The sequence below is a fragment of the Epinephelus lanceolatus genome, chromosome 7 (genome assembly GCF_041903045.1).
Source record: "Epinephelus lanceolatus isolate andai-2023 chromosome 7, ASM4190304v1, whole genome shotgun sequence".
Taxonomy (NCBI): Eukaryota; Metazoa; Chordata; class Actinopteri; order Perciformes; family Serranidae; genus Epinephelus; species Epinephelus lanceolatus.
Window position 1 is genome coordinate 13,894,539 of NC_135740.1, and position 25,601 is coordinate 13,920,139.

General features: G+C 41.3%; 2 protein-coding genes across 3 annotated transcripts; one reads left to right on the top strand and one right to left on the bottom strand.

Moving 5' to 3' along the window:
* The first annotated feature begins 3,184 nt into the window (after positions 1-3,184).
* Positions 3,185-4,861, top strand: LOC117260695 (DNA damage-inducible transcript 4-like protein). Its single transcript, XM_033632737.2, has 2 exons — positions 3,185-3,458; positions 4,031-4,861. The coding sequence occupies exons 1-2, from the start codon at positions 3,281-3,283 to the stop codon at positions 4,474-4,476; spliced, it is 624 nt and encodes a 207-aa protein (XP_033488628.1). The 5' UTR covers positions 3,185-3,280; the 3' UTR covers positions 4,477-4,861.
* An 801-nt stretch (positions 4,862-5,662) lies between these two features.
* On the bottom strand, positions 5,663-24,416 carry brd8b (bromodomain containing 8b). Of its 2 annotated transcripts, XM_033633163.2 has the most exons (19): positions 24,313-24,416; positions 23,231-23,327; positions 21,857-21,926; positions 21,699-21,748; positions 21,455-21,577; positions 21,288-21,368; positions 20,916-20,980; positions 19,760-19,947; positions 19,121-19,312; positions 18,569-18,662; positions 18,127-18,269; positions 17,104-17,542; positions 16,935-16,972; positions 16,646-16,845; positions 16,139-16,231; positions 15,332-15,400; positions 14,817-15,102; positions 10,126-10,170; positions 5,663-7,770 (listed from the first exon to the last, which is right to left on the bottom strand). In XM_033633163.2, exons 1-19 carry the CDS (start codon positions 24,329-24,331, stop codon positions 7,711-7,713), a joined length of 2,352 nt encoding a protein of 783 aa, XP_033489054.2. In that variant the 5' UTR covers positions 24,332-24,416; the 3' UTR covers positions 5,663-7,710. The 2 variants fall into 2 exon arrangements, with proteins under 2 accessions (XP_033489054.2, XP_033489055.2); XM_033633164.2 differs by lacking the exon at positions 10,126-10,170.
* Positions 24,417-25,601: the final 1,185 nt, after the last annotated feature.

Below are 25,601 nucleotides of genomic sequence, written 5' to 3' on the forward strand. Positions count from 1 at the left end.
TTTGCCTTCAGCGTCAGTATTTTTCTATATTGGATAAATCCTTCACACCAGAAAAACGTCTGAAGAGTCAGCAGGCCTATTTTAAGCATTTTATTGTCATATTTTTGACTTAAGAGTAGACCCAAAGTCAAGAACTTGCCTGTCCATGATCTAAAAACCTTAAAAAATTAATACATGAAATAAGAACTTGCTATACTAAGAAGCATCCCAAAATAGTAGACACATAATTCCTACATCTCTGCATGGTTGCCAGGGAGGGGGTGGGAGGTTGTTTTGTGTTTTGAAGGACTAAAAGAGAAGCTCTCCGCCTGTTGCAATCAGGCTTTTGTCATATAAATGAACTCAGGTGGGGCACTTGTGCCTGTCTCACTGTCTGGGTTTAAGATTTAAAGAGATCATACTTTTCCTGTGAATGCCCCGACACTGGACAACACCCGCTCAGAGAATCTCAAAACAACCACATTAAAATTCCCTGAGGGAAGCTCGATTATTGTAAGAAACAACTCTGTGTTGATCTATTCACGCCTTACTCAACCTATTTAACTTTTCTCTTTCGATTTTAGACACAAATAGCCTTTTCCTTAATAATTTCTACTATTTTGACTTACTTACTATCCTATCGGTGTGCCTATACGTCCTCCTTGCTGTATCTGACAACATCTGACAAGTTAACACGTAAGGGTTTCTTTGTTGTTGTGTTTTATGGTTTTGTGTTTAATGTGTTTTTTATAAAGCACAAATAAACAACATGCATTATTGGCACATTTGTATTAATAATGTATTAGCCATAGCAGTAGCCTGTACATAAGAATTCCCCTTTGAAAAGTTGTGGCGGCATCAGCTTCTCTACACCCACAGCCACAGCATAATCTATTTTCATATAGACAACAATATGTATGACCTATCATAGGCTGGTAAATTTCCATTGCAGCATATATGCCCATTCAACTTATAAGCAGTTTATAACTGAGCCTTTAGCGGCCTACTTAGATCCCTTATGGAAGAGTAACAACAAAAATACTCTACTACAGGTAAATGTCCTGCGTTAAAAATCTTAAAAGTGAAAGTACAGATGTATTATTAGTAGAATCAACTTAAAGTAAAAGTACTTGTTATGCAGAAAAAATGTCCTTGTGAGTGTATATTATTATGTTATTGGGTCATTTTTAGCTACAGATGATTTAATGTGTACAAGCAGCATTTAAATGATGCTTGAGATGGAGCTACTTTTATTCACCTTGTTAAACACTTTATTTTATGGGTTTGTATTCTCTTAAACACTGTAAGGTAGGTTTATGTGGAAAAATGAATTGCCTTAAAAAAAAGCTCAATTTTAACACAAGCAAGTATGCATAATTAATTTATTACTCTAAATTCAATTCAATTTGATTTACAAAGCCCAATATCACTAATCACAATTTGCCTCAGAGGGCATATGACATCCCTCTGTCCTTGGACCCTTAGAGCAAACAAGGAAAAAAATCCCCCCCAAAAACCCTTTAACAGGCCAAAAAAAAGGGTAGAAACCTCAGGAAGAGCAACTGAACGTGCAATAGATGTTGTGTAAACAGAATAGATCACTAATAAATCACTAATAAACTTGGCCAGGTTCCTCGAGATAAGGGCAGCTCCGTTCATAGTGGGATGAATGCTGTCTCTCCTAATCAGAGTAGGCTTTCCCCAAAAAATTGCCAGTTATCTACGAAGCCCACATCGTTTGCTGGACACTACCTCAACAGCCTGCAAACTTCATGTCCATATATGTGGATATGAATGCTTGCCTTCAGACAAATTTAGCATTTTAGCTGACCTGCTGTGGACTCACTAAGTTATGCTACCATTATGCTCGCAGTTCATAGGAATTAAGTGTAGACTACTGATTGAAAACCAAGTCTTTAACTCAATATAAAGTAATTCATAGGTTCTACTTCACTCCCTCTAAGTTGTACAGGATGCGCCTACTGCATAGTTTATGTTGGGAATGTCAGACAGAAACAGGAACATTTCTCCATGCAATCTGGGAATGTGAACTGGTTAACCTATTTTGGAAAAAAGTTGTGGATCACATAGGAAAGTGGTTAGGTATAGGGGTACCTAAATCTCCAAGGTTATGCCTTATGGCAAACAGAATTGTTGAATGACTCTAAATATGACCTTGTTGTGATAAATGTGGGGGTCGTCGCAGCTGCTCGAGTAATCCTCAAATTCTGGAAGAGTACATCACCTCCAGACTTTGAAAAGTGGAAGGAATCTATGTTAGAAATTGTCATATGAAAACGTGTTAGCTTGGGTCAGCAATGACACTGAAAGCTATAAGAGGTCATGGGCAGGCTTTTTTGTTTGTAATATGTCTGTTGAACTGTAAAGATGCGGTGTTCAGTTGTACCTCTGTGGTTGCTAAATTACTATTATGGGTATAAGAATGTGTGGCTACCAGGTGCCTGTGGATATGTTGAGTTTCAATAACAGTACTGACGAATTGTTCAGATCTGACTGAAGAGCTGTCCAATATCCTCAGCCTCAGCCCTCCATCGCTCTTCTTGGTGATCTCTCCTCATTCACAATCCCACATCTCAACACTTTCATTTTAATAGCAAGTTTGGCCAAAAAAAAACAACATATTACTCAACTGGAAAGAGGAAAAGACCTTTAACACTGCATGATATGTTCTCAGCTATTCATACGATTTGGATGATTGCTTTTAAATTTAAACTCTAAGATAAATCCTAGTTGGGTAAAACAGCCTCTAAAATGTGTGACAAGTTGGGTTTTTTTTTTTTTTTTTAAAAAAAGGTTAATAAAGTAAAGCACAAGTACCTCAAACTGTATAAGTACAAAACTTAATTTTAAAGTTAAAGTCCACCACTTATTTTCAATAATTGTTATTGTGAGGAACTTTTAAGGCCTTGTTAATTCACCACTAACTTAGTCTCCAGCCAAGTGGGTAAAGTCTGTCAAATAACAGAAAATAAAAATGTAGTAGGCTTCATGTATTAAAGTTATTGGAGTTATATTATATCCCACTCTCTTTTTTACATGAACTCTTGGTCCCTGTTACCTCAGTGCAATGCTCGGACATGTTGCATCAGGAAGTTTCTCGAACGAGCCGCTCAGTCCCGCCCACACGTGAGGCAGCTCAGCTGATGCAACGGCTGCTCTCCGGGTATAAAAGCTCCGCGCGCACCGCTCACGGCTGCTCAGCTCAACCACCTCAATACATGGATAAAATACAGACTAGCCGTCCGGAGGAGACACGGGAGCTTCACAAACCTGAATCAGGATGGTCTATACCACGGCTTTACTCTTTGGACACGGAGTGCCCGTCAAGTCGGAGGAAGAAAGTGTCGTTGAGATGATAGGAAAGTATTTCCTCCAGCTCACATCCCCGGGCTCCAAGACCAGCTCAGCCCGACGGGGGAGCGTCGAGAGCTGCGACGAGACAGACAACAACTCGCCTTGTAAGTTGTTTTAAAAGTTTAACGTAGTTTTGAGCATGATAGACAACAAGAAACGGCAAAAAGTTGTTCATTAAAACAGAGTTTTGTTAGTACCCAGTTCTAATTGGCCGAGTCACTTTTAATCTTTAATATCAATGCGCTAACTTTAAAGTAGCCTAATCATAATGACATAGGTACTGGAACTATATGATACGGCGGAAGAACAAATTTATTAACTGATCTCCCTGATGAGGAGGATGTTCCTGGTGTAACTGATGCAGGTCTTGGATCAGCTGATGACCTGCTGAGGTGCTCACACTGCTTCTCCTCTCAGCTGCTGATACAAAGCCTGTAGTCTGATTACTCATGCAGTTCAGTGTAGTATTGCAACACATGTATCACGTGTTAAAAGTAGTGACCATGGTGAAATGATAGTGCAAGGGTCAAGCTCCTGCTTTATGATGACTCATTGGAGTTCGATGCTTGCAGTGGTAGCAATTTAAGTATCAGTGTAGACATTACTTCTATTAACAATGCACTGGCTGTGACATAATGCCACATATTCTAACAACACTCCTGATCTCTCTCTACAGTTGATAACATGGACGCTGGTTTGGAGCGTGAAGAGCGGTTCCTGCAGCTGGACGTGACCCGGCAGATAGAGCACTGTCTGACAGAAGCCAAAGCGTCCACCCTCCACTGCCAGATGCTGCTGCTGCCTCGCCAGATGACCACCAGGGTCGGGCAGGACGTGGTGCGCTCCTCTGTTGATGAGCCCTGCGGGCTCCGGGGCGCCTCCATCAAGGTCTACGTGGAGGGCAAAGATGGCCTGAAGTCTGTGGGGAGCATCTTCGTGGACCCGAGTGTCACCCCGACATTCGAACTGTCTGTGATCTTCAAGGCAGACAAGGACGACGGCTGGCCGCCGCTCAAGCACATCTTTGAAACCAACAAAGTGTTGAAGCTGAGACCAGAGTACAGGCTGGTTAAGAGGAAGCTCTACTCCTCAGCCAGCCCTGTCATTCACGATTTCAACTAGGGGGAAGTTAAGAAAGCAAACCCCTGTCTCACTGGTTGCCTCTTTTTTTTGTGTGAATGTTATTCTCAACTTTAGCTCAAGTATCAGGCTACAGGTTTGGTCTGGACTGCACTGGAAATACTGTCCTGTCTTTTTTTTTTTTTAGCTCCAAGGAAGTGGACTGTTCTTTGTTCATGTATGAATGTCTAACTTGGAGCAGGAGGCCAGACTACTTGTTTTCTACACTCTGTAGCCAATAAGAGTATTTTGCACAGAATGGTTGAATGTTAAAAGTGTACACTGTAAACATGAAAACTTCCCTCCAGGACTGGGCGGGTCTCACTCCTGACGTGTGCTGTACTTTTGTTATTTATGCAAATGTGAAATAAATTTTTTTACACTACAATTTCTTTGTCCTGTGCTTGCAGTCACTTTTATAAAGTTATACGTAGAGTATACTGTAGGTCATTGTTTTTTTTTAAACTTAAATACAGGTGTGCCTTGAGATTTAAGTTTTATCTGTGCACAATGGCCTTTATAATGTTACCACTCTTAGAACGACATAAATTTTTAATTGACTAATATCAAATAATTGTCAGGAAGTGTCAGGAAGAGGAAAATACTGAATTTGTATTTAAAAAACAGCCTATCAAGAATGTTTAACATACATAATACAGAGAGTAGTATAAAACATTTCTAAAAATATAAGGAAAACCCATCTCTGATGCAATATGCACATGAAATAATGTGCTCAAAATTCATTAAAATTGCCCAATTAAACAAACTTCCTGCAGTTCTTGTGTTCTCTATTTGGGTTAATTGTACAGAATATAATATCTGTTACTTAGTCAGGGGTTGTCAGTTTACTCAAGGATAGAAAAGGTTTCCCTTAAGGAAAAAGTTTGAGAACCACTGCTGTAGGAACTTATGTGCACTGCAAACATGCTGTTTGTCCCTCATACTCATGACATCCGCTGCTAACAGCAATGGAGCCTGATACTTTGGCGTACACAACTTATTAAGTTTCAAGTTGTTTACAAGTGAGGGAAAATGATTACACAAGGTTCAGTGTGCCAGATTATTTAAGACACTGAATGCAGCTGGTGGCAGCACATTTCCAAAAAGCTGATGCTGGAAGTCAGTTTGCAAAAGTAAAGTAAAATAATCAAGATAAAATAAATTCCACAGTGAGTACACAACTCTCATCTTTAGGTTTAGATCAAATAATCTTTTTATTTAACAAATGTACAACAGAACACATACATGTATCAGCTATCCAAACACAAAACTCTACATGATCCAGCTCACAGGTACAAAACTTATTTTTGTACTCTCATCTAACACACATTACACAAACATGTTTTTTTATGCTATCTACGTAGCACACTCTGGCTACATCCTAAGTAACACATAGGGATGCATCAATACTATTTCAGCAACAACAAACATCCTACGTTTCAGCCCACTGACACACTCAGTGAGACGCCTGCATTGTACATTACAGGTGGAGGTTAAGATGATTCATCAAGTGAACAATTTGTTGACTTACTGTGTGTTGTTATATCATTGTTACATGACAAAGCAGGTACAAACTGTTTAAAAAACTCTGTTGGTGCTTTCAAAGACACTCGGACATCTGAGCTTTTAAAACCTGCTGGCAAATGGCAATCTTTTACATGCCAAAAAAACCCCAATATGCATTTCACCACTTCCATAATAGCATGGATCCTGGACTTTGAAAACATACTTTGTCGATTTTCAGATGCAGAGACTGAAACTGGCCTCAGCAGCACCACACCAGAGTTTTCTTGCGTGACTGACCCATAAAAACAAGGTGATTTTGCAGGCAGTAGCCTATTTTCTTCTGGGTTTCAGTTCTGGGTTAAACAAAGACCATGCAGGTCAGATCACAGGTGTGAGATGATACATATAATAAAATAAATGAAAGCAAAAGTAATTTTATCCAATGTTTTAACACTAATTCTCTGACTGTTGATTTTGTGTCTAGAATATGAGAGCTGCTTCAATCAGGTGTGACACTAATAGGCACGTCAAGTGTGGAGACGTGCTGCTCTATTTGAAAATGAGCGAAGAATTTAAGTTTAAATTGTATTCCATGAATTACCTTTGTTTTAAAAATACATTTAGCTGGTTTCACGTGTTTCAAATGTCCCAAAATGATCAATTTAAAAATGTTGTCTAACTGATTTTTTTAAACAGTGCATGGTTATTGTGGGATGTGTGGTTTGGGGCTGGGTTGCGCATCTTGTGTCGACTGGTTGGGTCATATGTGCATGTTCCAGAGTGGGTCTGGGAAAAATCAGACCCGTGCAAGACTCTATACCACACACGATCTACGTAATGAAAAGCAACAAATTGTTTACTGTGACTGATTACATATGTCAGCTGTAATGGAAGCTCACACCTGCATGAGGGTCGGTAGTGAAACCTAAAATGTGCTTTGGAAATAGGTCAGCGTAAATGTAAAGTATATGGAATTTGTGGTTGATGAACCAAAACAGACTGAAACAAGCAAAAACACTGGTATGTTCCTTTAAGTACTGGCCAACAGACTGGAGTCTTCTGATACGTTACTAAACAAAGCAGACATAAACAACCAGTTTAGTGACATCATCAGATTTTCTTAAGTGAATCTCACTCTAACATTTTAGCAGTGATCAAACTGAAAGAAGTCTTGATTCTGGCTGGTGTCAGCCTAACATGCAGTGCTAGCAATTTGTGGAACTGTACATTGTGATTTGTCATGTGGCCATCCCGGTTGTTGTTGCCGTCTGGTGTCTTTTCAGCCCACACAGATCAATCAGCTAGTATTAATGCATCCACGATTCAACATGATCAAATCTGGCGAGTAGAGCTCATCCTGCGCTTCATCATTTGATCCCAAACAAACGTTTGCTGGTGAAAATGTTCTCTCTCTCTGTCTCACAGTTCTTCGCTGCTCTGTCTCAGCAGAGGGAAATGATGAACTACTACCTTTGCTGGTGAAATGATACTTGGGGAAAGTGGAGTGAAAGCCAACGGCACGGCACATAAACCAATCATATGAACTGGAGAAGAAGCTCTGTGCAGCCCTCTCAGACACACTGACAGACAGACATACCCATCCAGACTGTCTACACAAAGACTGCACAGTCCTCTTCAGAAAACGACCAAAGTGACCAGTAAGTATTCAGCTCCACCTTCTCTGAGTGACTCTTTGTCTCTCCAAGTGTCTCGTTCTCTGAAATCTCATTTCTATTTCTTCATTTTGAGGTCAGCCTCCATGGCACTACGGCGACCCCTGGTGCCTCCGTCCTGCAGCAGAGTGACAGACGAGGAGAAGCAGGGAGAAAGTAACAGAGAGAGCCAGAAAGCAAAAATCACATGAGGATGTAAAAGTCAAAGGTCAGTTGGAGTGAGTGAAGAGAGGCCCGTCGGCGGACCTCCTCACGCGACTGAGCTCTGCACAAAAAACACAGCACAGTCCACCTCGGAAGGCTTCCTCCCCAAATGAAGAACAGAAAAAAAAAACGATGATGATCAAAATTAAAGGAAGAATTCAAAAGAAAAGAAGGAGAAAAGAAATTAGAACATGCAGAGACACAGACAGTCGCACGTGAACAGAAAAACACAGGAAACCAGCATGGGGTCATTAACCGAAGGTCGACGGAAGCTTGGGTGATGAAAGGTTACCTGAGCTTGTGTGTATGTGTGTATGGTGAGGATATTGTGTCAAAACAGAACTTAAAGTTTATGAGGGTGGCACGGACAGTGTGTGTGTGTGTGTGTGTGTGTGTGTGTGTAACTGTCAGAGAGAGGAAGAGTGAGAAACAAAGACGCCCTTTCATTGTTTTCCACACAACACAGCTGCACATGGCTGAGTGCTGAGGGACTGGTTCTTTCTTCTTCAGTACTGCTGAGTATTTGATACTAAAGTTTAGTACCTTAATGGTCGTCTTTCACCTTGTCATCACAGCTGTTGTAAAACCTGATAGACCAGGTAACTATTAAAAACAAAGAATCATTAGAGAAACAGTCCAGAGTCCAACATGTCTCAAGTTAAAGAAGTTGCGTCATGTTTGACTGACAGGAAATCAAAGAGAAAACAAATACAATCTCATGTAAAGGCCATAAAACCTATATTACATTATTATTAAGTTACATTTTTGGTTATTTCACATTTAATATTTGTGTATTTGTGTATACTTTGGTCTGAGCTGGTTTAAAGTGACTGTGGCTCAGCTCAAAAAAGGTGATGTCACATACTTCTATTCACCAGTCAGGATTGTTAAACTCTTAAAAAAATACATTATTTATTTCCAACTTTTACTTCCAATTGATTCCCAATCTTTTGTCATGTCAAGGGCCCCTATACTGATATGAGTGATGTAAGTTTTAGTTAACCGTGCTTTTGAAAGGCCAAAACCCATTAAACAGTAACTGCACAGTTCAAAACAAGAAAAAGGAAATATAAGAGGTCTTTCCTTTGGTCCAGCTCTCCACTGTGAGCAATAGTGCTGAATTTTGAAGTGCTATCCAATAAGTGGTGGTTAAAGCTGAATGTTTTCTGATGTAAATATCTTTCCTTTTATTTTAATTCTGTTGGCAGCCGGCCAGTCGCATTAACGTGTGGGAACATGCCCACTGCCCACCCTCTCGTCTCCCCTGGTTATTGGCCGCGCTGCATTGCACACAATCCGGGTTGGGAAGGAGCTAACTTTAGCTAGCTAGCCGCACCACTTATTCAGTGATTAGAACTCAAACCTCATCCTGGTGGCAGAACGCGTTGCTGTGGAAATATTGTGCCCACCCTCAGGTGAGTAAATGGCTTTAATCTGAACCGTATAACCCCTTTAGCATTATTTACTATATTAGCTCTACTGGCCATGCTGACAGTAAAAAGAAATTCTAGAGGGGTTTTATATCTCACAATTGAGCCTCTTACGCAACAGGGTGAGCTAAAGGGACACTAAAGGGTGGAGGGCAATGTTTCTACAGCAATGCTGTTGGGTTGGGACCCTGGGTGTATTAAGGGACAGCATTACTACCAGTAATGGCCACATGAGTGGTGCCGCTAGCTAGCTCCTACCAGACCCAGGTGGTGTGCAGTGCAGTAAACTGAAGAGCAGCAAAATTAACCCATATTCTCTGCAGTTAACAGATTAAAGGTTAATTGTTGCCATCCCTAATTGATACAGATTAGGTCATGGACCTCTATTTGATGAGATTTACCTTCAGGGACCTCCATCTGAAAAGTTTTGGGTTATTAGATTAAGACTGGAGTTCGACAGCTGCCAATACAGATGATGAGATAAGAACTCTTACGTCTCTAACTCACATTAGGTTTACTTGGAACCCCCTGGAACTCCCTCAAGGACCCCTGAGGACCCCTGGACTCCTGGTTGAAAACACCTGCTTTAAATCATATTAACTTAGACTTTAAATTAGGAGAAATCACTCTAATGACTCTGTACTAGTTTTATTTCTGGAGCAGTTATGTTTCCTTAATGCCACTAAAATCAAACTGAATCGAGAGAAAGAAAAGAGATGAGAGGTACAGACAGATGTGTACATATCATGTTACGTGTGTGTGTGTGTTTGCGTTGAGACAAGCGTGTGCGGAGCGTGGCCTGGTTCTGGTGCAATCTGAGGGAGAACCTGAATACTTACAAAAAGAGAGAGAAGGAAAGCAGGAGAGGCCATTGGGACACTGTCCTGTAGGAGGACAAACATCGGAGTGAGAAAGAGAGAGAAAACACACACATGTGCGTGAGAAAGCAAGTTTCATACAAGTCGGCGAAAAACACAGAAGCACGCTGAGGTACAAGCGTCCAATCGACCGCTGCACGGCACATACACACACACAAAAAAGACAGACACTCTCATATGCAGATAGTACACAGTGAGATTATAAACAGACAGATACACAGACATAGACATAAACACACCTGAGACAATCAGGCACGTACATGAGCAGGAAAGCACACTCTCACACACACATACACATCTTTAAGGCAGCTCACAAACACCACACCACAGTTCCCATCATGGCTCCTATGAAAAATATCATGACTTCTGTTCAGTCGCAGCACCTAAACGGATGTTACTTGTATTATTGTTTAGCTAAGTAAAGTCCTAAAAAGGATGTGACAGTTTAATGTCATCCCCAGTTTGCTATGGAGAAGGAGACGAATAAAAGATTAAAACATTTATGACATTTGTGTCGCAGTTTGTTAAATACATTCTGTAGAGTAAACTATTCGCAAAATTCACCTATACTTCTGAACTTTCTACGACAATGTTGCAAACTCCCAGATATCCCCTGTCTGGAACTCATATTTCTAAATTCCATGCTACTTCAAAAATGCCATGACTGACAGGAACCCTGTTAGACACACACACACTCACACATACACACAAGATTCCCACAGTCACACAGTTAAGAGAAACTAATACACTCATACAAACAGCAGCAAATATGAACATTTTTGCGGACGATAACAGACAGACAGACAGACAGACAGACAGACAGACAGACAGACAGTTGAGTCAGTGACAGGCAGATGCAGACAGACAGAAGTTAGTGAGGAGAGGTGCAGCCAGCATGCAGGACATGAATCAGCAGGGAAGTCAACACCAGGAATTATTCCACTGAAGCACATCGTAGCGAGCCGAGAGGAGACAGACAACTGCACCGTGTTGTCTTAAGTGTCCTGTGTATTCAACAGTGTGCATGTCTGACTGGCATGATGCTCATGTGAATGCAGGTATATTACATGTAATCAGTGTCAAGCTTTTGAGAGATTGGCACAATGGTCAGCCTGCATCACTAGCCATGTTTCATTTTAGGTGTCAAGAAAAACTTTTCTGAAGTGAATAAACTAGGCTAAGCAGAGATAATTTTGCTTAACGCATGGCTGTAATCGCCAGTAAACAGAGCAGGAGTAGAGATTGCGAACCCGAAACAAAACAAGTCCTCCTGGCCATCTAACTATCTACAAGAGAAAAATGGAGAGTCTTTCAGGAATTTGTTTCAACTGGGGAAGTTTTAATTGTTCTTTCATGTCAGCCAGTACTGGCCACGTCTCATGTTGTTCAGAGACAAAGGAACATTTTTCGTTATGGGAATATCTGGAAAAACCCAGAAACTGGAAACAGCTGATCAGTCATGTGAGTTTAATGTTTGGTACATCAGAAATGTTCCAAAAAGGTGTTTCCATATCCCATTTAGTACATCAACGATTTCTGCCAAAGCAAAAAACAACTTTTTTTAACTACTTTTTTTTGTGCATTTGAGGAAGTTTGATCAGATGTTGGCGTTTCCATACAGCTTTTCTAATGCTATACTTCAAATGCACATAAAAATATGTCTATGGAAACATGGCTACTGGCCCAGTTAAGTCACACTTATATAGCTCAGTAACAGTAGGCTACACAGTAATTAGTGTGGCACGATTCAGCTACAGTAAGATCATAGGATCGACCATATCGGACTTCTCGACAACAACACGGCTCATCTCAAGGGGTGTATCCTAATGAATTAACTTGACAAAATGACAAGACCAAGAGTTTTGTTTCGTAAAGTTGGACAGAGGTTCTTTAAATTCATCAATATAGAAGTGGCATGGATTCAACGTATGTGATTCCTTTTGTATTACTGTTTAATGTGATGTCATGCTGAGTAAAATATCACACTCTTTGCAGAACAGAGGGTGAGACTGTTATTCCTATAATCTGAGGCAGTGCATGTTAGTTATATTCATATTAGCAAATTATCCCGTATTGATGGAGGGGAACAACACACAGACTTTATCAGTGGTGATCAATACTGTTTTAGGATCAATATTACAATCTGTAATACAGCAAGGAATAGAGTTTAAACACAGCCAAGTCAACCCAAAGGCCCTGAATTTGTAATGTGACAGTGCTCTTAAAGTAATCCCTTAAAATGTTTTAAAGGACTTCAATATCAGTCATCATGGTGAATTGAGACATGTAAAGCATTATTCAGGTATCTATTGAGACATACAGTACAGGCCAAAAGTTTGGACACACCTTCTCATTCAATGCGTTTTCTTTATTTTCATGACTATTTACATTGTAGATTCTCACTGAAGGCATCAAAACTATGAATGAACACATGTGGAGTTATGTACTTAACAAAAAAAGGTGAAATAACTGAAAACATGTTTTATATTCTAGTTTCTTCAAAATAGCCACCCTTTGCTCTGATTACTGCTTTGCACACTCTTGGCATTCTCTCCATGAGCTTCAAGAGGTAGTCACCTGAAATGGTTTCCACTTCACAGGTGTGCCTTATCAGGGTTAATTAGTGGAATTTCTTGCTTTATCAATGGGGTTGGGACCATCAGTTGTGTTGTGCAGAAGTCAGGTTAATACACAGCCGACAGCCCTATTGGACAACTGTTAAAATTCATATTATGGCAAGAACCAATCAGCTAACTAAAGAAAAACAAGTGGCCATCATTACTTTAAGAAATGAAGGTCAGTCAGTCCGGAAAATTGCAAAAACTTTAAATGTGTCCCCAAGTGGAGTCGCAAAAACCATCAAGCGCTACAACGAAACTGGCACACATGAGGACCGACCCAGGAAAGGAAGACCAAGAGTCACCTCTGCTTCTGAGGATAAGTTCATCCGAGTCACCAGCCTCAGAAATCGCAAGTTAACAGCAGCTCAGATCAGAGACCAGATGAATGCCACACAGAGTTCTAGCAGCAGACCCATCTCTAGAACAACTGTTAAGAGACTGCGCCAATCAGGCCTTCATGGTCAAATAGCTGCTAGGAAACCACTGCTAAGGAGAGGCAACAAGCAGAAGAGATTTGTTTGGGCCAAGAAACACAAGGAATGGACATTAGACCAGTAGAAATCTGTGCTTTGGTCTGATGAGTCCAAATTTGACATCTTTGGTTCCAACCGCCGTGTCTTTGTGAGACGCAGAAAAGGTGAACGGATGGATTCCACATGCCTGGTTCCCACTGTGAAGCATGGAGGAGGAGGTGTGATGGTGTGGGGGTGTTTTGCTGGTGACACTGTTGGGGATTTATTCAAAATTGAAGGCACACTGAACCAGCATGGCTACCACAGCATCCTGCAGCGACATGCCATCCCATCCGGTTTGCGTTTAGTTGGACGATCATTTATTTTTCAACAGGACAATGACCCCAAACACACCTCCAGGCTGTGTAAGGGCTATTTGACCAAGAGGGAGAGTGATGGAGTGCTGCGGCAGATGACCTGGCCTCCACAGTTACCGGACCTGAACCCAATCCAGATGGTTTGGGGTGAGCTGGACCGCAGAGTGAAGGCAAAGGGGCCAACAAGTGCTAAACACCTCTGGGAACTCCTTCAAGACTGTTGGAAAACCATTTCAGGTGACTACCTCTTGAAGCTCATGGAGAGAATGCCAAGAGTGTGCAAAGCAGTAATCAGAGCAAAGGGTGGCTATTTTGAAGAAACTAGAATATAAAACATGTTTTCAGTTATTTCACCTTTTTTTGTTAAGTACATAACTCCACATGTGTTCATTCATAGTTTTGATGCCTTCAGTGAGAATCTACAATGTAAATAGTCATGAAAATAAAGAAAACGCATTGAATGAGAAGGTGTGTCCAAACTTTTGGCCTGTACTGTATTTTGGTATAAATAGGAGAACCACAATGACCGTATGGCTAGTTCAACACATCTGCCACAACTATGGCAACATGTTCTCTCTATACTGACTGTGTAACATATCTATTCATGACTTTCCACAAAGCATAATTGACCTGTCCTAGAAATAGTAACATTCTGCTCTGTAACAGGAACATTGTTACTGTATATTCCTGTATCTTTACATATTTTACATGGTATTAATCTGCTTTACAAATAACTATCCATCTCTGAGACCACCTTCAAATAATCACATTATTTAAAGCCACACACACACACAGGTGTTTTCAATTATTCTGATTAGACCTCTTCTCTGGTTAAAAGTTGGGTGGAGCTGCTGTATGCATTATATGCAGTTTGTGCTGTGGAACACATATATAGTGGTGGAACACAACTTCAAGTGTTTAAAAAAATGCCTGACAAGAAGTTTAATCTCACAAAGTAAGTGTAACACCTGAGTGAGTGCACTATGGCTGCGTGACTGACTGCAGTAGCTCCTCCATTAGCTGCACGTTCTTCCTGGTTCACTGTTGATATTTTGAAACTCAACGCATTCCTCAGTTGAGGTTCAAACATTAGCAGTCACATTTATTGACTTGAAGGTTTATAGAGTGCTTTATCGAAATCAGACTTGTTTGACACTTTAAAGGGAATTCTAATTTACACCCCAACAAGTCGTCCAACCCACCTTCTCAGCTGGCTCCCCAGGCTTACGGTTTCCTTCCCTGCCGCGGAGGCTCTTGGCGGAGATGGCGCTCTCCGAGGTCTGCATGATAAGCTGGGTGGCCAGGAACTGCTGGACGTGCTCCAAGACGTCACGCTGCATCTCCAGTGCCATGTGGTACACATCGTGGTCCGACGAGTTGTACATGACGGCATTCTGAAACATCAGCATAATGTCGCGCTGGAACTCTGCTGTTGTGCGGATCACGCCGGACTCAATGTTCTTCTTGATGGCTGACAGGTCCATGGGTCTGGAGCAGGATGGATGGTGGGAGGAAGACATGCATTTAATACAAACAATCAACGTTATTTACTATTACTATATTCCACTGTTTAAATAAAGGTCATCACTTTTTGCTCCAATAGAGAATTTTGGTGCAGCATGAATGCACTACAGTCACTTCAGATTCTGTTAGAATACATTCATATGTATGTGCATGTGAGATGTAATTTCACAAAAGGAAGTGAGTGTGTTCTTACCTGTGTACGATGCTGTGGTAACCAGGTGCGATGTCATCTGACACAGGCTGCAAGAAGACACTGGCATACCTGAGCGAAACATAAATTCATGACACTGTAAGACATCAGTTTCCCTTTAACTGCCGGGGGAGGTGATTTTTCTTTAGTGCTTTTGTTCTAGACCAGACCATGCTTTACCATGACTAAGTCTAAAAAAATAAAAGATGAAGAAGAAAAAGTGAACACTAGCATCTAATTTTTGCAACAGTGGGCAAGAAACTTTCAAACGAATGCTATTTTGCAAAGGGGGAACAAAAAAGCAACAAAATGCTGAATAAACAGCTGGAAGACTGTGTTCAGTCCTGATGTTGGCTTATCAGAGTGTCACACTCATTTATGTCCTCGCTTGTGTGTTCCCAACGAATATTTAGCTGTGATTTTAGCTGACATCATGTTTGTCACTCTTTTGTTTGCAGGCTGTATATATACTCAATTTTGACTGTTTTTACGCAAAACTATATTAACACATTCATTAAACTAAACTGAATAGACTGATTTAATACCATCGTGTTGGTAAATGACATTTACAAAGAAACAAAATAAGCTGAATGAATAAATAAATGTGGGAAACATAAATGAATGGACATAATAGCCACTAAAACTGATTGTCCTCTGTTAAATAAGAGTTGTTGCTGTCATGCAACAGCTTAATACAGTCAGGATGGTTTGTGTGTCACTAGAAAAAAACTTTCCGAAACTGACTGTGAGGTATTTCTACAGTATTGTGACAAACAAAGACTTTGTTTATTGTTAAGGTTTAAGCTCCACCTGTGGTTGGCTGCGGCTCTCCACACCAGCATAATGGCTTTCTTCCAGATCTTCTGGGCCTGCACTGCCTCCTGGTCCTCACCACACGTAGATCTGATGTGTAGAGAGAGAGGAAGTGAAAACAGCATGGGAATTAAGAATTGTTAAGCGTACAGCAATGGAAACAAGAAGCAGAAGAGAAATAAGAAGTAGAAATAATGCACACCCTTAGAATTTTTATGTCAGCAGCCAAAGACTGCTTAGCTCAGAGAAACAGAGTCCTAATTTGATTCAAAGGTCACAATATGAATACTCATGACTAATGCCAGCTAAGCTTTATCTACTTTTAAAGCAGAATTTCTCCCGAAATAGTTGCGGTAAGGGCAGGGGTTATCTTAGGACATGGCCCTGGAGTCACACTTTATATGACATTTTACCCAGCAGACAAAAATGGTTAGCATGACACCCACATCACTATTATAACAGAGATCGTCCTTTCTGCACCCATGAACACATGTGGACACCTACAGCTGAGAAGATGAGGCCGGACTGCTGGCCAGTGAATCTGCTGTGTAGCGTTGGGAGGGTGGGCCGTAACCGTCTTCACTCTCGCTGGCTGCCCGCTCCACCTCTGACAGATAGGGACCCTCCCCCTCTCCGCACTCCTCTTTCAGCTCCATCCCTTCCTCTGGGTCACCCTCACTCCCTGCTTCCTCCTCCTTCACCTCCTGGGTTTAAGAACACACACACACGAAGAGTAAAATGACTGTGTTTTAAAAAGGCTGCGCGTGTATGTACATGTGCTTTAGTGTGTCACCTTGGACTCTTTCCCCGACACAGAGCTGTCCTCAGAGTCTGTGGGACAAAAAGGAGAGGAGGATTAGAAGGACATAACTATATAAGCATGACTTCTGTGTGCGTGTGTGTGTGTGTGTGTGTGTGTGTGTGTGTGTGTGTGTGTGTGTCCATGTGAGTACATCACCCACCTAGGCAGGGCGGGTTGGGCTCTGGCTGGCTCCATTCCTCTCCTTCACTCTTGACTGTCGCTTCAGTGACCTCCTTCCCTGCCGCGCCCTCCTCCGTGACCTCACTTCCTGTTACACCGTCGTCAGAGGTGACAGAAGAGGTGACATCACTTCCTGCCACCTCAGGTCCCTCACAGTTTCCCTTCAGCTGTTGTTCTCTTTTAGTTTCTGGTTGACTCTGGGGCTCTATGCTGGCAGGAATCAGGGCTGATATTGTGGCCGCATTCTGAGGCTCCTGTGTGGGATCAGAGTCTTGGACTGTGGGTGCTGGGTCTGAAGCCTTCAGTTCCTGCGTCTCCCAGGGGCCAGGGAGGGTGTGTCCTTCTGAGACGGCCTCTTCGCAGAGAGAGAGCGCTGCTTCCACTGCTGCTGCGTCCAAGGCTTCCACAGAGTCATCGACCTGGGAAGAAGGAGGGGAGGACAGAAAACAGTGATTGAGAAAATGTTGTTTATGTTACGCTATGCAGTACCTACAGGTCTTTTTCTGCACTCGGACTTAGTCACAACAGGTCAACATTTGATTTTTTGCACATGCATGAAGTACATGATAAGGTGTCTGAAATATTGACTGACTGAATGTCATGCTTCTCTACAGTATGTAAACAAGGAAAAAAATGTCACCAAAAAAGGTCACCAAATAGGGAGCGATCATAACAGCAGCAAATCTCTCTTTGGTTACAGTATAAGAATACAAATTAAGAGTCTGGCGCTAGGATACCATACCCTTTACTTAATTTACAGAGGCCAAACAGTTCCCACATGAAAAGGCAAAATTCCTTTTAAAAGGCAGAAATCTTTAAGAGAACCAGGCTCTAGGTGGATGGCTGTCTGCTTTGACCGGCTATAATACCAGTTTCACAATTAAGTCTAACAAACTCTCCAGTTTAAATGAATGAAAAAGGAAACCAACTCTGATCCTGGTCACACTTGCCTCTTTCATAGTGAATGGGGCAGACTGTTTTTATAAATGAGCACAGTATGTACCTTCTCCTCTATGATGGCAATGATGTCTCCTACTGTCTCCAGGTCCAGTTCGTCTCCCATGTAAGACACTGCTACAAGGTCCTCTTCTACCAACCCCGTCTCCTCACCAAGCTCTGCCTTCACTGCAGCTTCTGCTTCACCCTCTGCAAACACACACAGAGGAGTAAACAAAAACATGCAAAGTAATTATTAACCCAAACCTGAACCCAGAATTGTTATATTCTATACACCATGAATAGTGCAGGCCAAGATCCTTTCTCTCTTTAATCTATGCCATTTTATTTTTAAACACAGAACCATGAATGCATCAGGCAATGAAAGCCACTTCTGCACTGAGCTACAAAAGGCAGACTCCTTCCTGTGAGTTAGGTAAGGCAAACACAGTCAGACACAGCAAGTGACCGTAATTTGTGTAACTAACAGTTACGCTAAGTATATTTACCTGTGATGACATCATGACCAGGTGGTAAAGCAGTGGCTGCGGTGGCTGTTTGTACTCCATTTGTGAGGGTTCCAGTAGAATCTCCTTCCCCAACCTGACATCAGTGAATACAAGAATAACACAAAAGTCTGCTTTTATTCCAGTTTGGCTGTGACTCTTAGACCCACTGAGGACAAAGAAGTATATTAACTGACAAAAGTTAGAATAATGTGAACCTGTAATGTTTGATAGATACGTAAGTGTGATAATGCTGATGTTGGAACATGTGTCAATATCCAAAAGACTGTGAGGTGAAAAAATAATAAGTCTTGAAAAGCTGCATAACCAATCATCTATATCCTCATTAGGCTGTAACAGCCATTTAAAATGATTTATATACAATGATTACCTTCTGAACTACACGCTGACATTTTAAGGGTATTCCTACAGTTGTTGTATATGTTGTATATCACAGGGAGAATTAAATACAGCATCTTTGAGGCATTCAAGATTTTCACTTTCCGATATTCTTGTAGTTTTGGATGTTATGACCCAAGCTAAGCTGGCTCTCACCAGGCGGGGGCTGGCTGAGATGAGGTTGCCTTTTTTCAGCAGTTCTGACAGGAGAGGCGAGGGCGGCGGTGTTGCCTTTTGCGTTAGGAGTCTCTTTTGTGCTGAGTCATCCACTAAAGTGGCCAGGCCTCCATCTTTGTGCCCTGGGCCTGGAGCATCCGTCGCTGGAAGAAACACTCCGACCCCCTGGGCCTGGCAGAGGCAGCAAAGACTCAGTGAGAGTGGTTGGCACAGTGAGCTGCAATATCTCAACTATTTCCTTCCAGAAGGAGCTGTGACTGCCAGAAACACCATAATGTGAGGTTATCTTTTTCCACTGACTCATAATGAGACAAGTTGGAGATGCAGAAAGGTACTTTTTTGGAGTCAATCTCAAGATACTTTTGTCAATAGACACACCAAGGACTTTAATTTGACTGGCAGTTTACAGTGTATGTGACAAAATCCCAAATCTATTACAGCTATGCCTTATTTATACCTCAGTGCATCAACTGAAGTGCAGTAACGTCGAGTACTGATACGTTCCTTGAAATATATTCCGTACTAAAAGATGGCACAAATAGTAGCATAGAGAAGGTACTGGAAATGTTTTTGCAAGCAAGATATGGCAAATACTGTTCTGTATGAATATGTTCTTACAACTGAGTGGGTGGTAGTGGTAGTGGTGGTGGTGGTGGTGTCATCAGAGCCAACACCTCCTGTATCCATGGGCGGCGTTGGGGCCGAAGAGTCGGCCTGAGAGTCCATGGTGGGGGGGCTGGCACCCAGAGGAGAACGGACAGTTACACTTGGCAGACGCTTAGGTGTGTTTTTCACTGCCTGACGAGCTGTGATGGAGAGAGAGGATCAACTTGTTCAAGGACACAGGAAAAAACTACAGCATAGAAATCATAAGCAAGGCATCATGTGATGGCACCGTCATGTCAACCTGAGCACATCAGGGAAAAAATCCTTTGTCTTAACAAGTGGAAAGAAATATTCCAGAAGAGGGCAGAGAAAAGCATTTGAGTAGTTGCACATGTGTTGCATTTAGACTGAGAATGTCCTCACTGGAATATAGATTTAATATACCAGTTTACAAATGTTCTTTATGGAACGCTGTTTATTATTAAGACTGTGATGAATATGTGTGATCAGCACACCTCCAGTTTGGAGAAGCAGACAGGATTACCGCCATGTAAGCAAAGCAATGTCTGCTGTGGATGGGGACAGCAGCTAAACACATTGTGGCCGCTTAAGGAAAAAAGCATATGCTATATTCACCTTGCTGGGAATTTTTTCTGGTTGCTAAAATACATTTAGCTACTGCCCATATTCACAGCAGTACAATGCTTAGCTTCTGTGGTGATACTCCTGAACGCTTCTCTTAACTGGGGGCATGCTGACCTCCATCTGATGTAGGTAATTCACTGACTATGGATAAGTATCTCATATAAGCCCGCTCAAAAAAATTCTAACTATCTGTTTAACAATGTCATGAAACTGTACAACACTGCAATTTCTATGAAGTTTGTTAAATGCTTTGCTTGGTAAATAGCAGCTATTTATTTTCTAAAGCTCTCACACCTTGAAAAACGGCTGTATTTGGCAATAAGACATGTTGACAGAAATCTAGTGAAATTTAGCATAACTGGTGCAACTCCAAAATCTCTGTCATAGTATGCCAGACCATGTGTGGGGAATGACACAATGGCAACACCTATCATCGAGTAAGTTCCAACAAATACCAAGAGGATCCAAGATATTCAGATTGACATATTTCAACAGGTCTTCACAGTGTGCAGACTGCACCTACCTTGGTACGCTGTTTCTGTGGCTTTCCTCTTCTGTTCTGCTTCGTCCTCATCCTGCTTCTTTTTTCTAAGGTTGGAAAATCACAGTTTAATTTTGGAAGATGGTATACAGGATGATATGATGGCAAAAAGGAAAGGGGTAGGATAGTGGCTGAAAAGCTGCAGAACTGACTGGGTGACCCCTCTCCCGTGTTTTGTAATAACTGCTGGGGTGTCGTTGAGCCATTAGCCACTCTAATGTCACTGCTCAGTTGCCAACAGAGACTGTGTCGAATCAAATCACCCCCTCTCAATACCCTCTAAATAAGATTCATCTGCCTCTGCAGCTAACTAAAGATCTCCTTATAAAGCAGAAGAACTGATACGAGTCTTACAGTGTGATTTCTGCCCACAGCTCCTTCAACTGGGAGTCCATGTGACCCGTCTGTATCAGATCCACCTCTTTCTTCAACTTTCTGTCAGGGCAAATGAGGGTTAAAGGTCATGTCTCACACTTCTGAAACATCTTTCAAGTGGTTTTCTTTTAAGTGTGTGTGTGTACCTGTACTGTTCTTGTGTGTCTCGCAATAGTTTTTTCAGTTCCTCTATCCTCTCTGTGGTTAGCCTACGAACGATGACATCTTCAATGGTTTCGACCACTTCACCCTTCTCACCACGCTTACGCCTGGAGGACACAAGCACTTTAAGTCAGCTCACAAAATATTTTACCTGCGATAACAAACAAAAGTGACATTATTATAATTCCGCGTGTAGCTGTGTGTCTGTGACAGTATTATCATACTGACTTTGGTGCTTCTGTGGCCTCTAGCAGCTCTGAGTATTGTGAGGCACAGTGCTGAGAAACAGAGAGAAGATGTTAGTCACGGCCTGAGTGGAGCTCAGCGTAGTTATCTGCTAAAAACACAAATGGAGGAAATGTTTTGTAAGTCTATAGCTTTCTCACCTTCTGTGAGAACCAGTCAGGTGGACGGCCAGGCTCTGAGAAAGGCTTGATGGCTCTACTTACAGACACCCTGGAAGACAGGGGGAATGAACACACATGGTGAGGAAAAAAAAATCTGAAAATAAATACATGCAGTAACGGAGGAAATGCATTCAAATTAAGAATAAATGAAAACAAGTAAAAGTGAAGTCCACCATACTGTGGGGGAAAAAAGTCATGATCATATGAGCATTGGCACAGTTCATTGAAAACAAAATTATGGACAGTAGCCGTCAAAGGATCCTTATTTCAATTAACTGTTAAAAGGGTTCAGCTAATACGTTATTCAACAAAATAACTTGATATGGATCTTTTCTTACAGAGTACTTATTGATTTTAAAGTCACATACCACCCACTTAACAAGATCCTACCTGTCACCATTCAGACACTATAAGTTGCCCAAGTCTGACATCTAGTGGCAACAATTGAGACTAAGAGATTCAACAGCACACATCACTAATACTATTACACCATGTCCTACAGGATGGACATACCTAGATAATGTATGTGAGTTAATATGCTCTTAAGGTCCAGGGCGTAAGATTTAGAGTGCTTTAGAGGTATCTAGCGGTGAAGATGGCACATTGCAACCAGCTGAAATTTCTCTCTGGTAGAATTCCTTCAGTGCTCACTGTTCAGGAGGTTTTTACAGGGAGACAAATTATCCACAGTGGTCTCTTCCTTTCCAAAACAAACAGACCAGGAAATTTAAACTCATAAAAACACAAAACAAAGCTGTTTCACACTGAAAAATCATCACACTCTCGTCTTGGGAGGGGCTTTCTACTATGGTGGCTGCTGTGAAAGCACAAATCTGGCTCAGTCTAGAGCCACTGATTGGTTTGTCCATTCTGGGCTACTGTAGAAACATGGTGGACTCCCTGGAATAGGGCCTGCTCCCTATGTAGACATAAACAGCTCATTCTAAGGTAACAAAAACACAACTATTCTTAGTTTAAGGGAATTATACACTAATGAAAACATACTTTTATTATTATATTCCATTTATACAAATATATCCCCCTAAATCCTACACATTAGACCTTTAAAGAGAGCCTCTTATATGAGGCAAATCCACATGTGTAATGATAAGTTGATGCTCTTTTTTGTTAATGTAGTGTAGACAGATCACTGTTGTTGATGGTTTTGTTGAGGTCAAAGATACTTGGACTGACTTGTTTGCAGCGAATAGTTTGTGTAGACAGCATCTTTTAAATACTTTAATAAATTTTTGATAAAACAGAGATTTACCTGTTGTCTTATTAACTGTGACTGCACCCTTTGTGAATGCTAAAAAAAATCTGAGTGAATTGTAAAGTAGATTTTCTTCTTACCAGTTTTGGTCACCACTCCTCATGACAGAAGAGGCCAGGCACAGTTTCTCCCTGACTGACCAGGGCTCTGTTGGCCCTACATTCAGTATCTTGTGTTCTGTGGAAAAAAAGTACAAATACACATAGAAATCATTACATGTCCAGATATTTCTGGCAGCCTCTGGTAACTGAAATGCTTTATTTCAGGGCAAAAACAATGAGCCATTAAAGTCCAGATACAATAACGGCCAACCTCAACCCCAGAGTAAATACATTTGGCCCATTTCGCTGTATTTTCGGTGGAGTCCTTTAATCGCTCTGTCCGGTTTCATTATGTCATTCAAAAAATATACACACAACACAGTCATAAAAATGGGCACAAAACACACGGATTAAAAGCCATTATAATGAATATAGTACCCTCTGTCAGAGCTGAAAATTAAGATGTCTTCATTTCAGTTTCTACGTTAATTAACAAAATGAGCCTCAGGATAAGTAACGTTATCTGTATTGTTTTGGTTTCCTCCGGAACACTTTGTTTACAGTAATGCACACTAGTTACGTGACGGTCGTGTCCCTCACAACCCAAATAAACCAAACAATCTGTGGGGAATTAGCTAATGATGTTAACCATAAATATATATGATAGCTGCGCTAGTTAGCTAGTTTATTGTTTATCAAAGTTAGCCTGCTAGCTACTGTTAGCTCAGTTAGATTGTTGACACTAACTTGCTAGCTGATATCGTTTTTGGGGGGATGCTTTTAAGACTTATTACCGCACTTTGCATTTTTCTAATACGTGTTGGGGCTTGAAAGCAACAAATAAAGCTAATTAAAAACAGTTGTTGTAAGCTATGGCGCTGTAGACAGTAACATACACTTAATACACTAATATTTAAGCGGTAGCGTTAGCTTAGCAGTGTTGATTACGGGGGACACATTCACGGGACACACACGGCTACACGGTGTAACGTTAACGTTTTATCACTAAGTTACAGGGTCCGACCAAATTAAATGAACCGCAATGTTTGGAGTTTGTTTACTGATAGTTCTGCTGCAAAATGACAAAGAAAATCGAGAAAGAGTTGGAAAATATTACTCACTGCCGATACCGCTCGCCATTTCTTTTGTGATAAGGCCGTGAGCACAACTTCCGCCGGACAGGTTACAGTGGTACACACGTGAACTGAGGGGGAAAAGATGAAAAAAATCCGTGACGGACGGCAGCTGCAGTTAGTGGAGCTTAAAACGAAATGTCTAAAGTAGGGCTGTCAAACTCATTTTAGTTCATGGGTAACATACAGCCCAAATTTCATCTAAATTTGGCCGGACCTGTAAAACCCCAATAGAATAAGTCATAAATAACAGCAACTCTAAATGTTTTCCTATCTTTTAGTGTCAAGAAGTACAAATGCATCCTGAAAATGGTCATACTTTTACAAAACAGATGATTAACAGCCTGAGATGTCTTCAGAAACATTAGTGCAATTGAAACAATATGTCTACTTTTACACATTTTGTCATTCTATCACTCACATACATTTCCAATCCTGTATAGTAATAGTGGCATCACCGCACCAAATTAAGGTGAAAGCTACTGAGGAAGGAGGTTAGATTATCCCCTGCCTTACAGACCAGTTACAATCAAACGTTTTGGCTTTGCCTGAGCAGTAGGGTTCCACCAATATTGTTTTAAGTTAGAAGTTCAAAGAGCTGCTGATTCACAATAATTTGCACAATGTTCGGTATCTTCAAATATGACCACAGTAAGTATTCATTGAGAGAGAACAGTGTTGCGGTCAGAATGAAAAGATTCTTAAGCAGCATTTAACATGAAGTAGCTATCCTGTTTAACTTGCTCCTGAAATCTGGCACCTCTAAGCCTTCACAAGTGCATCAATATCAGGTGTGCAGAGTCATCCAGTGGGCTGGATCGGACCCTTTGGGGGCTGGTTCTAGCTTGCGGGCTTATATTTCATACTCCTGATCTAAAGGGTCCCGTCTGATCCCAAACTTAGTTTTGAAAGGACAGAGAATTTTCCATTTTTCAAGTCCAGTAAGGCTTGAAGGCTGAACTTAATCGATTGATCGGAGATTTGACCCTTCTGGTAACATACTGTATGTATGTTGTAATAGCCTAATTAAAGCTGGTGTGTCGTCTCTCTGTGTTAAATGGGAGTGAAAACGCCAACCACATCTTAACCAGAAGTGTCACAAGCAGATACCCGTCTTGCCAGACAACAACAGTTGGTGTTGTGAGCAGGGAGCAGGATTTTAGGAATATTGAGGCCATGAGTTAAAGTTCCTGACCGCAACTCCACCCCATTCATACATTTTCAGCCTGACACGCACAAAGACTAATACTTTTTTTCATCTTTTATTTTCTTTCCCC